Below are 18,908 nucleotides of genomic sequence, written 5' to 3'. Positions count from 1 at the left end.
CTTTTATATTCAAGATATTTTCTGAGAAACAATATCAATATTGATAAATTTTTTTTTTACTTAAATTATATTTGGAGGGTTTGGTCTATAATTAAACATCATAAGACTATTTTTAAGAATCTTATGAAATGTGTAATAACCTTAAAACATATTATATTAGGTTTTCTATTAATGCAAATATCAATAGAAAGTAAGACCTCGAATAGAAAATTCTCAATTAACGCTGATTCGATATAACGTTGTCTACTCGAAACCGAAAAAGCTCTAATTTTACCTATTTACTATATATCATGGGTAACCGAAGCGTCTTAAGTATTCCTAGTTGCCGCCCTATCTGATATGTACACATATCTGATGATGTATTTTAAATTTAAACTTATTTTTGACCTTAAATTACTAGTTTTCTTATGATCACTTAACAAATATGATGTTGGTAGCCGCCGCCTGTAATTTAAAAAACAGGTCGCCCGTAGTGATCAAAACTTTGGCCACCCTGCTATATATTAATGTGTCTTACTATATTGTTACAATAAATTTATAATAATTAATTACTATGCTATGTACTCACCATTGTAATATATAAATATTAAATTAAATTATTTGTATATTAAAATAATGCACGATAAGTTATTTTAAAAATAAATTTTATTCAACCAAATATGGCCAAAAAATGGCCAAATATTCATTATATTATACATATATCGAGACATACTGGCAAAGTAACTGATATAGCACCTAGTAATGTCCAATAAATAAATTAACTGTAAGTTTGCTGAAGATTCCATTACCCATGTCGAAGCGTCTTCAAAATCCCTTTACCAATGATGGAACGAATGTGCCGAAACCAAAGGCACTCCATGAAGTCCATGCAGTGGAGCGATAATTGGGGCGCTGTGTATAATTGGAGCAGCAGCAATCACCGGAGCCGCATGGTACGCCAACAATGGTTTACTATGGATGTCCACTCTTGTGCTGTAGCTGGTAGCCAGAGGAAAAGCAATTGGGGAGTGAAGATACCCGGGCCTTGCGGAAACCGCAGCCACCAATGCGAAAATAACCACCAACTTGAACATCTTCAATAAAAGTAATTTCTGTTTCTCTAGGTCTGTACTGGATGAGACCGATCTGGAAACTATGATCTGATCTTCACTTGCATTTCCTATTTATACTGCACAAGGCACAAAGCGACATTGATGGAATAAAAGTGTACTGTAACTGTATATTGCGGATGCAATAACCTTAAGGATCACGCATTCGATTACTATTATTTTTCTTCTTTTTCTGCCTAGTTAGTTATTTTTTTTGTACTTTCTAGCTTCGATTGTAAGGAAGAGACGTTGATGTATCGGGCCACTGTTGCGTACGCAATCAATTTAATCAGAGAATTCCAATGCAAACGTTTCTGTTCACTCTTCGCTCTTTTTTTCCTATTAGTACGAAGAATATATTATCAATCGGGTATTAAAACGCACGTATTTCCATTTGATTTCTGCAAAATATTTTTCTGGAATGCTAAACGTGTTCATAAATTGTAAAATAAATGAAATAAATATAAAGTAATTATGCAAAAACTATTAAATGTTCTTCGTATGAAAGTCTTAATTTTATTTATTTTTTTAATTAAATCTATACATAATAATGTTTGAATTAGACTTGGATTAATGTACATCAGTCAAGGTTTGTATGCCCAACATATTAGAGAATATTTGTTTTTTTTCTGTATTATTTATAAAAATATGTGTTTTATTTTAATTCGAAAATTAATTCAAATAGTTACGACTGCAATTTAATTAAAAAAGTGAAATATTTAATCACAAATGTAATGAGGTGTTATTAGTTTTATGAAATACAATCATACCTTGATTAATAAATTTACTTTACAAAGCGAAACTTCGTTTACAGAGGTAAAAAAATAATATTACCACTATGAAGATACGTTTGTTTGTAAAGAAAATTAAATATAGATATTTGTTTGATCAAAGAAAAGTTTTATTAAATATGCAGTCAATTTACATACAAAATGAAATCATATTGTAAAATATAAGTCTAAATTTGATTGCTTTTACTTTTTTTTCTTTTAATTAATAAAACGTTTTCGGAATAATGTATTCAATACATTTCTAACATCCTCTTTGCCGACATTTTCTAAATCTAATGATTGAGCCAGGCCAAATGTCGGCAACCCGCGGCTCTTTTCATGAGAAATTGTCGGTTATTATGAGAAGTTGCAGCTCCAGCTACTGCATTGATGGCGAATATTTAGTTTTGTTTTAATACATCTTATGTCTATATTTTCCTTTAACTCTTTAAGGGGGCTAGAAGTTCCTAAATTTCCAACAATTTTTTATAGAACTTAATCAGACAACTTCGTCAACTGAATCAACATCGGATGGTATGAACTATAAAAATTCATGTCTTGACGCACCAACCAAACTAAATGGTAATTCCTCTTTCCTGTACAATTTTAGAAAATTACCCTACTAGGCATGTTCAAAAGGTGATACATTGCGAACCATCGCTCCTCAAACAGTTAAATTCATATATCAAAGCTATTATCACAGGTAACGGCAACCTAGGTATGATAGCACATGTTTACATTTATAGGTTTACTGTCATTTTACTATTAATTCATTCATTTGATAAAAAATTATATAAGACAATTTACAAAAAAAATCTGTAATATAAATAAAATATACCCATTTTTCAATTATATATAAATACATAAGTTTTTAGTTTGAATCATACAGTTATTAAAATATTTTACAATTTTACTCTATCTGTGTTATTCTTGTTTTGGAAATATAAAAAAAAATATATGAATTCATGCAACTTCTTCATTAATAATTTTATAATAATAATCAGCAGTTAATGGCGAGATAAAATTTAACATAAATTGTAAAATACTAAAATCAATGTGCACAAAAAAGACTTTTATTATAATAAAATATGAATAGTATATAGAAATTATCTACAATTAAACATTGGTTCGATCTTGGTCTTTCTTATTTTATACTTTAGAACAATTAATAATAAACATAAATTAATATTGGAAAGTAATTTAATGGTTCGTATAAGATTATCACTAAATCACTTTCAAATATTTGCATTGTTTATTAATTTTAAATAAATTTTCAATAATATAATACTGTTGAATTACACAAACCAATATAACCATTTATTAAATTTCTATATTTAGTTACTTTATGATCTAAATTGCGCTTTCCGCTCGAACGCTTCGGGCAACTTATTAACATTTACTATACGAAATGCGAACAAAATGTTATTTGTTTTAGCAATTAACGAATTGTTGTTATTAAGCTTTGTCATTTTTTTTTAATACAATTTCCTCTTTCATATAGGAATTAGAACGTGAAGAAATATTTCCCAATCTTAAGGTCGAACGTATATGTACATAATGTAAAGAAACATACGTATATTAATCCTTATTACGTTCGACTTCCTACAGGTAGAAGAAAAAATGTAAATAATATATCCAATGTCACGCATTTCTAATGTACCCATATGATGCTTTACTTGCACATAACATCTCGAGTAACGAAGGAAACAACAACTTAAAGAAAGATTGGTAAGATTTTTTGTATATTTAATTAAATTTGTAATTAAATTATAAATGTGTAATATTATGAAATTTATTATTGTAATAAATTATAATTTCCTGTTATTAATTTGATGATAAATTTAAGATAAATCAGTGATTAAATATCTTTTTAAACGTCAATAGATTTTAAATATAATTATTTTGAAATGTTTTAAAATTATGTTATGTTTTGTAGTCTTTCGGTGCTTTACGACTTTAAAATTATTATTGTAACATATTTTTAAACATTGTTTTTTTAATAATGTGACAATTGGTAAAGCAATTGTAGCAAGTGGAAAATTTATTTCGAAAAAATTATATAATAGGTTTTGTGTCAAGGCTGTGGAACGATAGAAATTCGCTATCGAATCGATTGGATTTGAGAGATAATACAATTAAGTTTAATGTTCGTCCCCTCTTCTATTTAAGAAGTCGACAATGATAAATACATTGAACGCCGTAAGTGGAACGGAATAAAATTAACAATTGGTTGCGTACTTTCGTTCATTTAAATATTCGCAATTGAAACATTACAGAATTGCAACAAACCTGTGAATTATATAATATGCAGTGACGAGCTGCTCAATGTATTCGTCTGACTGCACTGAAATGACCAGACCAGATTTTAAATTGTTTATAAACGGTTGCAATAAATATCGATCAACGTACAGTTGACTTTCATGCATTTATTAAGCAATGATTGTACATATTGAGAAATTTGAATGTGTGAGAGAACAAGAAAAAATCAAGTTTCACTTTTGGTTGTACTGCAATATTGATTACATTTTCTATCAAATGACTAAAACAAAATAAGTTGATTTTGTATTTTATAATTAAATTTTAATCAAATTAAACAAAACATATTTAGATATTCAATTAATACAAAATTTAAAGTTATCATAAAGAAATGACATTGATAAAAACTGTTAAAAAAATGATGTAATTTTGTTGTTCAAATCATAATATAATTACAATAATTTAAAAATATTGAACTAGACAAACCAGTTATTAAATTTTTATATTTACTTACGTTTATATTGATGATTTTTGGTATTATTATTTTTTTATTTTTATTACTAATCTTGAAGGAAACATACGATTTTAATGCTTTCTTCAAGAAAAGATATACTTAAAAATTATGTACAGAAAATTGTATAAATAAATGATCAATTTTCTTTTTTATTCCTCGATTAGTTCGGTTTAGTAGGAGAAAGCGATTACCCGGACTATGCAAAGTGCTGCTTTACGCTGAATAAGTTTTAACAATTCTATTTTTTCCAAAACATTTATGTCTGATGAAACAAAATTTTTCAACAAAACCAAAACTTTTCACAAAAGTTTCCCGTTTATTTTTTTCAATTTATTTATAATTGTATTTTTATTTTTAAAGAAGTATTTAATCAACATCTTAGTTAAATGTTAATAAAGATAATTTAATCAAAAGAAACCATAACTTTTTGTCATTACTTTCAATGTTGTAACTAACTATGCTAAAAAATCATTAGGAATAAATACAAAGACATGAAAGATGTTAGTTTTTTTTTTCAAAAACACTTCTACGGCGTTAAGTGTTTTGTAAAGATTATAATAAAAATTTGTATCCAAAATTTGCGTGTATTATCCGATTCAAAATCAAATTATGACTTGCATTAATATAGGCAAGTCATACTTTGATTTTGAATCTTATAATTTGTGAAAGTATTATTACCAAATAATATTCCATGTAATTGGTTATTATAGTTTCATAGTACGAGCAATTGTAATTTTGTAAAAGGCAATTATTATATAACAATTATTTTTCAAATGATAATTTTAATTGTCCATTCGAAGTTGTAGTAACAACGTTTACATCAGATTTGTAACGTTATATCGCATAAATAAAAATACTAATTTTAGCGTAAATGCATAAATAACTGATGTTATTTATTCCTGTTAATTAATAAAGTATACGTATATACGGTCGTAAATTTCAAACCTTGTTATGAATGTATACAATTCCAATTAAACAAAAAAAACAGCGAAGATTTACGCATCAGGATTTTTTTTACAAACTCGTACACGAATCGAATGAAATGTATGCAAATTGGCTTCGCGAATCACGCGAACGTTTTGCAAATAACAGCACGAGCCGAAAGGAATTTCAATGAATTATTTCTTTCGCACTGAATTATAACATCGACTCGCATACAGCAATTCACCCATACGAACGTTACCATTAATTAAAATGTTGAATCAATGCTAAATCATTTCACCATTCAATAAATTATATCTAATAAATTATCATAAAGAGTCTAATTAATTATATAATCTTATATTCTAATTAAATGATGGCTGTGTGAGAATAATAAACAACAAATTGTAAATCAATGATACAGTTTATTTACAAAAAAAATCAATGCGTCTTTTTATGTTTATAAATAAGTGTGATGTGTTTTGTGTGAGGTGTTTATATTATTTGGATATTTTGTTTTTTTTTTGAGGTAGTGGAATCACCAGTAATGGCCGCCTAATCCATGTCCTGCTAAGGCTAATCCATGTCCACCCAAACCTAATCCTCCATGTCCACCTAAAGCTAATCCTCCGTGTCCTCCTAACGCAAGTCCACCTAATCCTAAACCATGGCCTCCTAAACCGTAAGTTACAATTGGAGCAGCGTGCACTTCGACCCTGAAAGAAACAAAAAGTTGAAACAATGCTGAGTGAATATAAATGATATTTAAAACGGTTGCTCCAAGATTCCATACGAGTGAAGCAACTGTGTGTTTTATGATTTTCAAAGCAATGCAAATTGTATTTTTGGAATATTGACAAACTGCTGTGAAGGCATTGAAATTCCTGAATTTTTAAGAGACTTCTTGTTTGTTTCTAATATTTTAGTAAAATAATGCCCTTCCATTGTCCAAGCAACTTTATTTCTATTATCTAGAATTTATAACAACATTCTTTCTTATCTTCATAAACAAATTTAGTACTTTTTATAGTTTAAAAGAAAATTATTAATTTATTACTATTATGTGTTTAAATTAGTAGATTAATCAATAATTTGTATAAATATATAGTAATATGTTAATAATTAGTCAACTTTATAAATGTCAATAAAATATGTAAAATTGAAATTTTCATTATCCTTAATAAAATTAGTTGAATTTTCTAATATTATTATGAATATTAAAATACAAAAAATACTCTTAGTAATATTTAACATTTCAATCTTATTGAATTTATAATTTATTATAATTCATTATTTATTATTTTATTTGATTGGTATGAAAATATATGTATTATTAAGAAAAAGACATTGAGTGGACAATTGTAGTGCTAAAAGTAAACATGTTTCGAAATAATTGCAAATTTTTGTATAGTATACTACGTTTAGTAAATCAAGTTGAATATTTTTTTTGATGTAAGAATCTTGCGGCTAAATTTAACAAATATATTATTAACTTTTGCGAATTGTATTATTTTGATTTCCGCCTTATGCCGTCTCACAAATCACTTAAAATAATGTTTTTTTTAAGTCCAGTTCAATAAAAAAATTACAGTTAACTTTTCGTAATGATTAAAGATGTGGTTTTGTATATCAATACAGAGATATAAAGTAATTAAAGGAAATAAATGCGATGTTTGTATTTACCAATTAAAACCACTCTTTGTTTCGATTTGTTAACATTCGGATTTAATATGATTAAAGACTTAGTTTAGTTGATTTTGATTTTGATTTGAATTATTTTGTATGTGTTGTATATTAAATTATATGAAATTGTTTGAAAAGTAGGTAAACATTTTAACGTTCTAAAATGTCTAAAATGAAATAAGAAAATAATGTACAAACGCTATAAACTAAAGAATACAAATAACCCTCAGTATATCAGAAGAGCACACAACATTACTTAAATATATAAGTAAATATGTATAATGTAATAGACAAATACATAAATCATTCAATAATAAAAATCATCATTAAATCAAAAAAGGTTTAGGTTTATATCAATATTCTGATATTGTATGAAGTAAAATTAATTAAAGTGTGAAATTATAATAAATAGTTTATATCAGATTATGTTGTTTATGTTTTACCTGGATGCATGAGAAACAGCAGCTGGAACAATGATTGGTGCAGCAACGACGGTCTTGATGATAGGAGCAGAAACAGTAAGGATAGGTTTACTATGAATATCGATTCTTGAGGTATGGCTTGTAGCCAAAGGTACGGCAATGGGGGCGGCGTGCAGGTAACCTGGGGCGGCAGCAACGCAGGCTACGACAGCAGCAACGATAAAGACCTTAGCAAACATATTTGTTAATTATTCAAAACAAACTGATCTCGTGCAGACAATGCGAGGTGTTTATATACAAGATGTATTGCCCAAGACCACCACTATCCATACGCCTGCTATCCAGATTTTTCGTGTGAAATGGGAAAAATTTAATAACGGTCACGCATTGTTGATCGCAGTTTCGTCAGGTATGTGGAACGAGCAATTACTCGACTAGAGCACATATACTTCAGTAGATAAACATTTTCCGTAAATAAATTGAATCTGGATCGAATAATTGCGGACCGTTTTGCGACACCGTCGATTGCGAAATCTTCGTGGCGTCGATTGTCTTTTAATTGCCCTATTGTTTTCAGGTTCGTTTCTTCCTCTATGAGCAGAAACAAATGGTTGACAAATAGATTCGCAAAGTAGATATGATAGAGCCATGAGTGTGACTGTTATTACGGCAACTAGGATTTCTTGAATGCAAAACAAATGCAATTATAGTTATTTACATTAAACAATGTTATTAAGAGAAGTAAAGAATGTTCAATTACTTATTGTTACTATTGCTTTAAATATATAAAAATATCGATCAAACCAAATAAAGAATAAAATTTGGATAATCTCAGTTTTCTAATATCTGTAATTAAAGATAGACTTGTAATAATTTCAGTAATAAATGTAAAATTTTGTTTAATATCACAAATAATCAAAAGTTAAGTTTAATTTAGTTTTTTATTTATTAATTTATTTTTTATTCCAAAAGTCGTTTAATAATATAATCCTGTGTAAGCTACTGGAGCAGCGTATGCGGCGTTGGCAATTGGAGCGGTGTAAGCAGCGGCAACAACTGGAGCAGAGTAAGCGGCGAATACTGGTTTGTTAACGAAATCGGTTCTAGATTGGTGGCTGACGGCGGTAGGGATGGCAGCAGCTGCGGTGTAAGCTACTGGAGCAGCAGCAACGGTTTTAACAACTGGAGCAGTGTAAGCTATTGAAGAAGTGTAATCAACTGGAGCAGCAGCAACAGTATTTACAACTGGAGCAGTGTACGCAGCGACAACTGGAGCAACAACAGGCTTGCTTACGATGTCGGTTCTCGATTGATGACTCACAGCAGTTGGAATACTGTAAGCACTGTGAAGAACTCCAGCATTGGCAATTGCCAAGAAAGCAGACAATACTATGAATTTGAACATCTTGTTTAGATCTGTGTTTTGCTTACTTCGAATTTTGAAGCTAACTGATGTTTTGTGTTGGCAAACTTCGAATTTATATACTGATGTAGTGAGTGTAATCTTTGAAGGTCGTTTGTTGTCCAGTTTATATTTTTATATTCATGACATAGTCCCTCTTACTAAATCACACAAATATGTTCTGAATTAAATTATATACCAATATTTAGGTAAGATTATTCGATTGTATTTGAGCACATATGAACTAAATTAAAAAATATAATAAAGATATTATTTATTTTATCTTTATATTTTGAAGATAAATGACAAAGAGTTATTTTATATTTCATTAATCTCTCAGAAAATTAACATCAGATTAATTTAGAAAATGTTGTATTGAAATAATTGAAATATTGCTGATGTACATATGCTTGTGAGCCACAATACATCACTTTAGAACAACTAGAATAATAGTAAATTACTTTTTTTGTAACCAAGGCAATAAATTATTAGTGAATAAGTTTTTTAATATAAAAATATTTTTTTTTCCTCTTAGAGATTTTTGGTATAAATTGTTAATGTTATATTATAATTATCTGCAATAAGACCATCATTCATCACATATGGGCAGTCAAATGTATGAGGTTCGGCATATGGACCTTCACCCAAGTCGATGGACAATGACAGTGTTAAGTATAGCAGCAGATTCACAGTCAAAGGAAATATTGGAATCGCAGAGCATCAATATACCTACAGTTAACCTACAAGACAACAGCCAACCAACAAATTAAAAAATCAAATCATCATAATGGTAACTATCCGCCTGGAAAGATTATTCATTTAGTGTCAACCGCGATTTTAAATTTACTCAATGTTGACATTGAAAAAAAATATATTGTTATTTTAATAATAACATTTTATACTAATATTTTGAGAAATATTTCTTATTAAAAACAAATTATAATAAAAATATTGTATTCAATGAACAAAGGTTTTTTTAATATTAAAGCTTGGATGAAATAATTATAATGATATTCAAAATATATTTTTATTTATTTTTGTATTTATGCAACAATTGGTCATTTAATAATATAATCCGGTGTATGCTGCTGGAGCGGCAAAGGCGGCGTTGGTAATTGGTGCGGTGTAAGCGGCGGCAACAACTGGAGCAGAGTAAGCGGCAAAGACAGGTTTATTGACGAAATCAGTCCTAGATTGATGGCTGACGGCTGTTGGGATGGCAGCAGCTGCGGTGTAGGCTACTGGAGCAACTGCAACGGTTTTAACAACTGGAGAAGTATATGCTACTGGAGAGGTGTATGCCACTGAGTTTACAACTGGGGCAGTGTATGCAGCAACAACTGGAGCCACAACAGGTTTACTGATAATGTCAGTCCTCGATTGATGACTAACAGCAGTTGGAATGCTGTAAGCAGCACTGTGAAGAACTCCAGCATTGGCAATGGCCAAGAAAGCAGAGAATACTACGAATTTGAACATCTTATTTAGATTTATGTTTTGCTTACTTTGAGTTTTGAATCTAACTGATATTTTATGTTGTTAAACTTCGAATTTATATACCGATATAGTGAGTGTAACCTTTCGAGGTCGTTTATTGTCGAATTTCTATTTAGTATGCACTACATGTTCGTCTTACTAAATCGCATAAATATGTTCTGAATTAAATTTTATATTCATATTTGGATAAAAACCTGTGCAATTAATTAAACAAAATATTTTAATTATGTAATGAAATGTTTTATAAAAACTATTTAAAATTAATAAACACCTTCATTGGTCGCAATTATAATCAAAGAACTATCGACCGAAATGTCTGTAACCAAATAATATAAAAATACTTAATTGTCTCGTTGCGTACTAAGATGAGGTATTAAAAATACTTGATTATTATTAAGTTTAAAAATAATGAATAATTAGTAATCATTGTAATTAACTTTGATGATCATAAACAAAAAAAAATAATTGTCTCTTGAAAAGTTTAATAACAACATATATTAAACAGACAGATAAAAAAATATAAAATAATTATTGCTTAAATGTTATATATTTAAGTAATACATAAGGTTTATATGTGACGTAAAGTATATTTTCATAAATCTAAAAATTCTATCTAATTTTCTGGAGGTATGTATTAAATCATTGAGAGTAAATAAACAATAAATTATAAAAACAATTATATTTTATAATTAATAATGTTTTTCTTAATTTTTTTAACAAAAAGAATATTTAATAGGATAAATCCAAAGATTAAAAAAAAATATTTTAAAAAAAATTGTGCTAGTTTGTTCTTGTTAAATTTTAGATATTTTAGTATAATATAATGTTTATATATTTGCATATGACGTAAAATATATTATCATAAAAGTAATACTTATATCTAATCGTCTGGGGATAAATATTAGATAATGAAAAGTAAGAAACAATAAATAGAAGAAGCTGTTTATAGTAGAGTTATGTAACATTAAAGTTTCAAAGTAATTTTATTAATTGATAAAATCAAATATATTTTCCAATTAAGAAAATAATGTTTTTTTTTTTAAATATTTTTAACAAGAAAAGGAAAATCAAAATAATTAAAAAAAAATAATTTGAAATAAAATGTGGAAAAAGGCCAGTTTTTTCATGTACTAAAAATTAAACAATTCCAAAGTCATTTTCATGTGATATCTTTATTTTTTCCAATTAAGTAACAAATAGTTGTTTAGTAATATAATCCGGTGTAAGCGACTGGAGCGGCGTAGGCAGCGTTGGCTACTTGGGCGGTGTAAGCTACTGGAGCGGTGTAAGGAGAAGCAACAACTGGAGCAGTGTAAGCGGCAACAACAGGTTTGCTGACGAAATCAGTTCTCGATTGGTGGCTAACGGCAGTTGGGATTGCGGCACCTGCTGTGTAAGCTACTGGAGCTACGGTTTTAACAACTGGAGCAGCGTAAGCTACCGGAGAGGTGTAAGCCACTGGAGCAGCAGCAACAATTGGAGCTGTGTAAGCAACGGGGGCTACTACAGGTTTGCTAACAACATCTGTTCTCGACTGATGACTAACAGCAGTAGGAATGCTGTAAGCAGCGCCATGAAGAACTCTAGCACTGGCAACAGCCAAGAAAGCTGACAATACTAATAATTTGAACATGTTGTTTGTTTAGATCTTCTTCAGGGTTTGAAGCTAACTGATATATTCCACTTAGTAAACATCGAATTTATATAGTGGGTTTGCGAATGCGACCTTTATAGGTCGTCTGTTGTCCAATTCATTTTTTGGTGTGGACGTCACGTTCCGCCTTACCCAATCAATGAAATTTGTCCAGCATGTATAATACCGCGAATTTGTTTTTACACTATTTCAATTTTGGAAGCAGAATAATAAGATAATTGTTGCAATAATCCCCCAACTTACGAACTAGTTCTGTTCCAAAGGGTTGTTCGTAAGTCGAATTTGTTTGGGGTAATTGTAAAATTTTCAAAATATACTTATTTTACCACACTTTATCATGGTTTTTACTTTTATATATGTTAAATATTGCTGACTGCATAAATTTTAAAGAAATAGATTAAAATAAACAAAATACTTACTTATAAATACGTTTCAATGTAGACATCACAATTATTTAATAAAAAACGATTAAAGAAAGAAATGCAATTAAACAGATACTACATCTTCCAAAAATATTATATTTTATTAAAGAAATTAACAATTTTTGTTTGGACAGTTAATTTTTTTATCACTAAATATCTCCTTGTAACTTGTAAACAAAGCTTTTAGAATTTTGTTTCTAAATTCGGGAGTTCGTAAGTCCAGGAATACCTGTACATGTTTACAATAAAATAATAAAACAAACAAACTCAATAAAAAAATGTTGCAATTGACCATAGGTCATATATATTTGTTATACATCATTATTAAAAGGAAATATTTTAAAAATATGTCGTATATAGCAGCGTTTCTCAACGTATGGGTCACCAACCAAAATTAAATTACTTTCATTTTTTTATGGATCAGAAAAAGACAGCTATCAGCATATGTCAAAGTAAAGAACTCGTGATTTTTTTTTGTAATTTGCTTGCAGTAAAACTTCAAACAATTTTGTTGGAAAGCGTAGTAAAAAGGTTGAGCAACTTAAGAATATAATATGTATTCAGCAGAATGTAACTGTAATTAAAACAAACCTCAGAACTAATTTTATTTATATTTTTAACATGTGTGCATGTTTAAAACAATAGATCGTTAAAACATTAATTGCATTAAATAAGTATTTTCCAAATATTTTCTACAGTTTATTAATATTTTCTTCTATAATTTGATATCAACATTAATTTAAGCGTCTAATCATAGTGATTTAAAAACATTACTGTTTTTCATTACTAATAGTTTAGTAGTGATTATGTTTATCAGCTTGTATATAAAGTATCAAAATAATAATAAAATGTATAAAGTGTAGTTCCAAATTTAATTTTAATAATTATATTATTAATTCCTATGTGTAGAAAAATACTTCAATTCAAATATTAAATGTTTGAATCATAATAAACAATAATAATTACATTAAATGTTTATAGATAATCAAAAAAATAGATGTATATTTAATAGTTTTATTTTCGTTATCAGTTCATTATATACAAAATCGACATTTCTCAATAGTGGGAGTAAGCCAATTTGTTGGCATATCCGAATCCAGTGTAAGCAACTGGTGAAGCGGCGTAATTGTAGGCAACTGGAACGTTGTAAGCGGCGGTGGCAATTGGGGCAGTATAAGCAGCGGCAACAACTGGAGAAGTGTAAGCGGCTACGACTGGTTTGCTGTGCACGTCGGTTCTCGATTGGTGGCTTACTGCAGTTGGGATGCCGGCAGCGGCGGTGTAAGCTACAGGAGCAGTTGCGACGGTCTTAACAACTGGAGCAGTGTAAGCTAATGGTGCGGTGTAAGCAACTGGAGCTGCAGAGATGCTCATCACAACTGGAGTAGAGTAAGCAGCATAAGTGTTGTAAGCCAAAGGAGAAGTGTACGCTAATGGAGCAGTAGGGACAGTCTTTACAACTGGAGCCGTGTAAGCAGCAGCAACGACTGGAGCAGCCGAGTAAGCCACAACAGGTTTGCTGTGAACGTCGGTCCTAGATTGATGGCTTACGGCTGTTGGAACGGTGTAAGCGGCACCATGGAAGACTCCAGCGCTGGCAACGGCCAAAAGAGCAGACAACACCACCAATTTGAACATCTTGTTTTAGGTCTGTGTTGTGTTTACGTCTACTAAATAGTGACTGATGCATTTGAATTAGTGGAACTCGAATTTATACTGCATATTCTGTGAATGGTATTTGACCTTAGAGATCGGTTGTTGTCCAATTTGCTTTTTCTGTATTCACCGAATGCAGTGCTCTTTCTCAATCGATTAAAAGTGGCTCACATTTATTTTATATATTACATAAAAAATATTGTTTATAACTATTAATGAATAAAAGCTTTTGGATTGTTAACCTATCCCTAGTTTCTTTTTTGTTTTAATTTACTTACATTTTTATTTAGTATTGCCGTTTAATGTTATATCACCAATATTAATTATTATTTTTAAGAATATAAAAATATGAAATTCATATAAATATTAATTCAAAAACAATGCACCATTACAGAATTTTGTACTAAATTACAATATACTAATATTTCATCAAAATAATATCAACTGAAATCAGGATTGTCAAATAGACTTCCTTCTTAGATTACAATAAGATTTTAATTATATAGAGATTATATAGACAGAAATGCTATAGACGTTAGCGTTTTGTCACAAATTAGAACCAATAAAGATTTGTAAATAAAATAAATGAGATTATAATGAAATAATATTCCACATAGGTTAAATTTACTTGAAGTTTATAGAATTTGTTGCTTTATTTTTATTTACCTTTTCGTTAATATTGGTTTCGAATTTGTATTCTTATATTTAGAGTTGTTTTCATTTTTATGATTTTTTTGTTGTGTGTGTTATTCTGGTCAATAAATCATAATAATAATAATAATTATTAAAATATTGTAGAAAACAACATTTATTATTTTTAAAATATATCGAGTAATTTGTATTTTTAAAATATATTAGCAACCTTCAATAATAATAGTTCGTCCTCTATTGTAACTGGGTTAAAATTTGCAGTCAGAACACGTTTCATAGGTGTTAAGTAACGACTATGAATTACATTTTGTCTAAAAACTAAATCTTCATTATTTAAATTTCTGTCAGTTTTAAACATCGGGCTGTTTACTACAATATATTATAATTACGTTAAACTCAACACACATGTTGATATATAGTATATTTTATATGTATGGTGGAAGCGCCGGGTTTTCATTTCTTATTAAACAAGTGATAAATTGGTTATGTGATAAGCTGAAATAGTAGAAACTACTAACAATTAATTAGTATGGGAAAATTTCCGGTTCCCATATATAGGATCAGGGTTTCCCAAACTATGTTCCGTGAAACACTGGTGTCGCGCGAATGGGAACAAGATAAAGAAGGAATTCAGTACACGCTGTTTGTAATAAAAATGCTGGTGTTCGATTATGAATGTTTATTGAGATTAGTACGATTTATTTATGCTGCTTATAACTTATAGCGGCAATTTCAAATAAAAATTAAATATATCTTTAGAATAAAATTCTTGTATTATTTATATGTTTGAAACTAGCTTTGATTCCCAGGACACGAGACAACTGTAACAACAACCAGAAAAAATATCTTTTCTAAGAAATAGTTGATTATTGTCAAATCTAGATTAAAGTGGATCCAGTATTACTCGTGAAGAAGTGCAATGAATGAATACTAAATTCAAACAACCCAAACTATTTGTATTACGTCATTCTTTTTTACACCAATACAAAATATATTAGTCAGATCAGAAGATTTTTATAATTATATTTAAATAAAGATGACCAAAAAAAATCGAAGATGATTAATATAATCAAAGTAAATTTCTCGAATCTCAAACCATAATATTTTTCCAAATCGGGAAATTTCTCAAGAGAATTCCCGTTTCAGCAACACTTGCCCTATAGTGCTTGCACTCCTTCAAAATGTGTAAAACTGTTAGCAGGATATCACACGTCTCACAACTTGGAATGTCAACGATTGTCATACCAAATAGGTATGTCAGCCTCGTATGACCGATCTTTAGCCGAACCTGTGCAACCTGTTCTCTTCTTTTTAAGGTTAACGAACACCTCCAGAGAGATACTGATGTCTTCATCTGCCTGAGCCCTGTATCCAGTAGAATACATTCAAATTGCTACTCAGAAATAACCCTTAGGGACACAGACACTCTGATACGTCCGTGTTTTTAATATATAATATAATTATAAATCTGAAAATATATTATCTGTAATGAACTTAATATTATCTGTAATACATTATCTACGGTGTTATACGGTTACGGTTTATAATTGTAAATAGAGTAGAGTTATTATATCTTTATATCTCATGAATAGAAGTTATGGTGAATAACTAACTGAGGAAAACTTCTTACAAAACGTATATAGTGATACTACTACAAAAGGAAATACATCAGGAGGTAGAATAAATCAAAGTTGTCTTTCGTATTTTTTTTTTATTGACATTAAAGTAATCAGTTCAAATAATTCATTTTCGAGATCGACGTTGCTTAATAGTGGGCATAAGCCAACTTTCCGGCGTATCCGGTGTAAGCGACTGGAGATGCAGCATATTTGTAAGCTACTGGTGCGGCGTAAGCAGCGGTGGCAATTGGAGTGGTGTAAGCGGCAGTAACAACCGGGGTGGAGTATGCAGCTACGACTGGTTTGCTATGAACATCGGTCCTGGATTGATAGCTTACGGCGGTTGGGATAGTGGCAGCAGCGGTGTAAGCTACTGGAGCAGCAGCAATAGTTTTAACAACCGGAGCGGAGTAAGCAGCATAAGTGTTATAAGCCAGAGGAGCGGTGTAAGCTACTGGAGCAGCGACTACAGTCTGCACGACTGGAGCAGTGTAAGCAGCAACGACTGGAGCAGCTACAACTGGTTTGCTGAAGACATCGGTTCTGGATTGATGGCTTACGGCAGTTGGAACGGTGTAAGCGGCACCATGGAAAACACCAGCGCTGGCAACGGCCAAAAGAGCAGACAACACCACCAATTTGAACATCTTGTTTTAGGTCTGTATTGTGTTTACGTCGGCTTCTAAAGCTGACTGATGATAGTTTGAAATTGGTCCCCGAATTTATACTGTTCACATTGTGAACACAGCAACGACCTTCTGAAGTCACATTTCTTTAACGCAACTATTTTTGCTTAACTTTTACTTTATAGAACAAACGTATTAACTTCATTCATATGGTTTTAATATGCATTTATAACTTTTATGTAATTGCATTAATTTTCAAGTTCTTAATTATACTTCCATTATTTCATTTTTTATATATTTTAAATAAAAAACAAGTTGATATATTTTTGTTGTAATATGCAAATAGCTTTAAGTGTTAAAATAATAAATGCTATATATTTTCCTACATTAGTGACTTATTTAAATATTTAATGTGTTAATCTTCTTCTTTGGTATTTGTATCTTCTTCCTTGGTCATCCATATACATTTTTAACGTATTTTGAATCGTATATTAAAATGCAAAAATATGCAAATTATATTTTAGAAATAGTTTAGGTATTCGTATCAGATTTACGTATCAAATTAGATAATTTATCTAATGCGAGAAACATATTAATTGTTTATATTTATTATAGTAAAATATCATCTATGTTTTGGACATGAAGGTTACTAATAAAATATGATTTGTCGAGGTTAAAATAATCTGATTCGTATTGAATTGAGTATAGAAATCAATATTGTTATGATGTCCAAATAAATATGGTATAAAAAAACATTTATCGAAATTACTATAAAATTACATAATTAGTTAAGGAATCAAACAAACTTAAATTAAATATATGAATTGTTGTAATTTATTTTTGTTATAAATATTATAAAGGAATAAAATAATGATTACATTAATGCGAAAAAGATACGAAAAAATGGAAAATAAAGAGCAATAAGCTAATACAAAATTGATGATTTTCAATAACAAAATCGAAAGAAATAACATCATCCAAAATCATACATAATCAGAGTATCTTAGGATAATTATGTATGAAAACTAAAGAAGAACAATTAATTACTAACAAAAATAATATATTTTTTAGATTTTGACTATAATCTTTTCGAACTTAACATATAGATTTACCATAAAATCTATAATTAAGTTAATATTAACTATATGTTCATTGATTTCTTAAAAAAATTTAAAATTACACGTATTAGGGATTACAGAAGGTGAGAGCAATAAAATGCCATAGTCTCTTTTTAAAAATTTATTTTTTGTACAGATAAATTAATCAGTTCATTTTATTGATTTAGAAGTAGACGTTGCTCAATAATGGGAGTAGGCCAGCTTTCCGGCGTATCCGTATCCGGTGTATGCGACTGGAGATGCAGCGTATTTGTAAGCTACTGGAGCGGCATAAGCAGCGGTGGCAATTGGAGCGGTGTAAGCGGCTGCTACAACTGGGGTGGAGTAAGCAGCTACGACTGGTTTGCTGTGCACATCAGTTCTGGATTGATAGCTGACGGCGGTTGGGATGGTGGCAGCAGCGGTGTAAGCTACTGGAGCAGCAGCAACGGTCTTAACAACTGGAGCGGAGTAAGCAGCATAAGTGTTGTAAGCCAAAGGAGCGGTGTAAGCTACTGGAGCAGCGGCAACGGTCTTGACAACTGGAGCAGTGTAAGCAGCAACGACTGGAGCAGCAGAGTAAGCTACAACTGGTTTGCTGAAGACATCGGTCCTGGATTGGTGACTTAA

General features: G+C 29.9%; 7 protein-coding genes across 7 annotated transcripts; 1 reads left to right on the top strand and 6 right to left on the bottom strand.

Annotated features, from left to right (window-relative positions):
- Positions 1-677: 677 nt before the first annotated feature.
- Positions 678-1,120, bottom strand: LOC108561873 (larval cuticle protein F1-like). Its single transcript, XM_017919978.1, has one exon. It carries the CDS (start codon positions 1,071-1,073, stop codon positions 816-818), a length of 258 nt encoding a protein of 85 aa, XP_017775467.1. The 5' UTR covers positions 1,074-1,120; the 3' UTR covers positions 678-815.
- Positions 1,121-7,636: 6,516 nt separating this feature from the next.
- Positions 7,637-7,896, bottom strand: LOC108561872 (larval cuticle protein F1-like; the record flags this gene model as incomplete). Its single annotated transcript, XM_017919977.1, has 1 exon — positions 7,637-7,896. A coding segment is annotated over one exon (225 nt), but the record flags the coding sequence as incomplete, so codon positions are not given.
- A 734-nt stretch (positions 7,897-8,630) lies between these two features.
- Positions 8,631-9,130, bottom strand: LOC108561871 (pupal cuticle protein C1B-like). Its single transcript, XM_017919976.1, has one exon. It carries the CDS (start codon positions 9,057-9,059, stop codon positions 8,631-8,633), a length of 429 nt encoding a protein of 142 aa, XP_017775465.1. The 5' UTR covers positions 9,060-9,130.
- A 988-nt stretch (positions 9,131-10,118) lies between these two features.
- On the bottom strand, positions 10,119-10,535 carry LOC108561869 (pupal cuticle protein C1B-like). The gene has a single exon (XM_017919975.1). The coding sequence runs from the start codon at positions 10,533-10,535 to the stop codon at positions 10,119-10,121; it is 417 nt and encodes a 138-aa protein (XP_017775464.1).
- A 1,222-nt stretch (positions 10,536-11,757) lies between these two features.
- Positions 11,758-14,267, bottom strand: LOC108561868 (pupal cuticle protein G1A-like). The gene is made up of 3 exons (XM_017919974.1): positions 13,704-14,267; positions 12,798-12,858; positions 11,758-12,161 (listed from the first exon to the last, which is right to left on the bottom strand). The coding sequence occupies exons 1-3, from the start codon at positions 14,265-14,267 to the stop codon at positions 11,758-11,760; spliced, it is 1,029 nt and encodes a 342-aa protein (XP_017775463.1).
- Positions 14,268-16,701: 2,434 nt separating this feature from the next.
- Positions 16,702-17,202, bottom strand: LOC108561867 (pupal cuticle protein C1B-like). The gene has a single exon (XM_017919973.1). The coding sequence runs from the start codon at positions 17,200-17,202 to the stop codon at positions 16,702-16,704; it is 501 nt and encodes a 166-aa protein (XP_017775462.1).
- Positions 17,203-18,485: 1,283 nt separating this feature from the next.
- On the top strand, positions 18,486-18,899 carry LOC108561866 (the record flags this gene model as incomplete). Its single annotated transcript, XM_017919972.1, has 1 exon — positions 18,486-18,899. A coding segment is annotated over exon 1 (414 nt), but the record flags the coding sequence as incomplete, so codon positions are not given.
- Between the last annotated feature and the right edge of the window lie 9 nt (positions 18,900-18,908).

The sequence above is a fragment of the Nicrophorus vespilloides genome, unplaced genomic scaffold (assembly GCF_001412225.1).
Source record: "Nicrophorus vespilloides isolate i.1.1-1 unplaced genomic scaffold, Nicve_v1.0, whole genome shotgun sequence".
In the NCBI taxonomy this organism is placed as follows: Eukaryota; Metazoa; Arthropoda; class Insecta; order Coleoptera; family Silphidae; genus Nicrophorus; species Nicrophorus vespilloides.
Note: the sequence above shows the minus strand (reverse complement) of the source record. Positions and strands in the feature narration are given on the sequence as shown.

What these genes read in the sequence shown, in the direction of transcription:
- LOC108561873 (XM_017919978.1), bottom strand. Translation starts at nt 1,073, where the DNA reads ATGTTCAAGTTGGTGGTTATTTTCGCATTGGTGGCTGCGGTTTCCGCA.
- LOC108561871 (XM_017919976.1), bottom strand. Translation starts at nt 9,059, where the DNA reads ATGTTCAAATTCATAGTATTGTCTGCTTTCTTGGCAATTGCCAATGCT.
- LOC108561869 (XM_017919975.1), bottom strand. Translation starts at nt 10,535, where the DNA reads ATGTTCAAATTCGTAGTATTCTCTGCTTTCTTGGCCATTGCCAATGCT.
- LOC108561868 (XM_017919974.1), bottom strand. Translation starts at nt 14,267, where the DNA reads ATGTTCAAATTGGTGGTGTTGTCTGCTCTTTTGGCCGTTGCCAGCGCT. An exon ending in TCGGATATGCCAACAAATTG is followed by an intron (nt 12,859 to 13,703) that starts GCTTACTCCCAC and finishes AAACATGTACAG; the next exon opens with GTATTCCTGGACTTACGAAC. An exon ending in TCTAAAAGCTTTGTTTACAA is followed by an intron (nt 12,162 to 12,797) that starts GTTACAAGGAGA and finishes TAGTATTGTCAG; the next exon opens with CTTTCTTGGCTGTTGCCAGT.
- LOC108561867 (XM_017919973.1), bottom strand. Translation starts at nt 17,202, where the DNA reads ATGTTCAAATTGGTGGTGTTGTCTGCTCTTTTGGCCGTTGCCAGCGCT.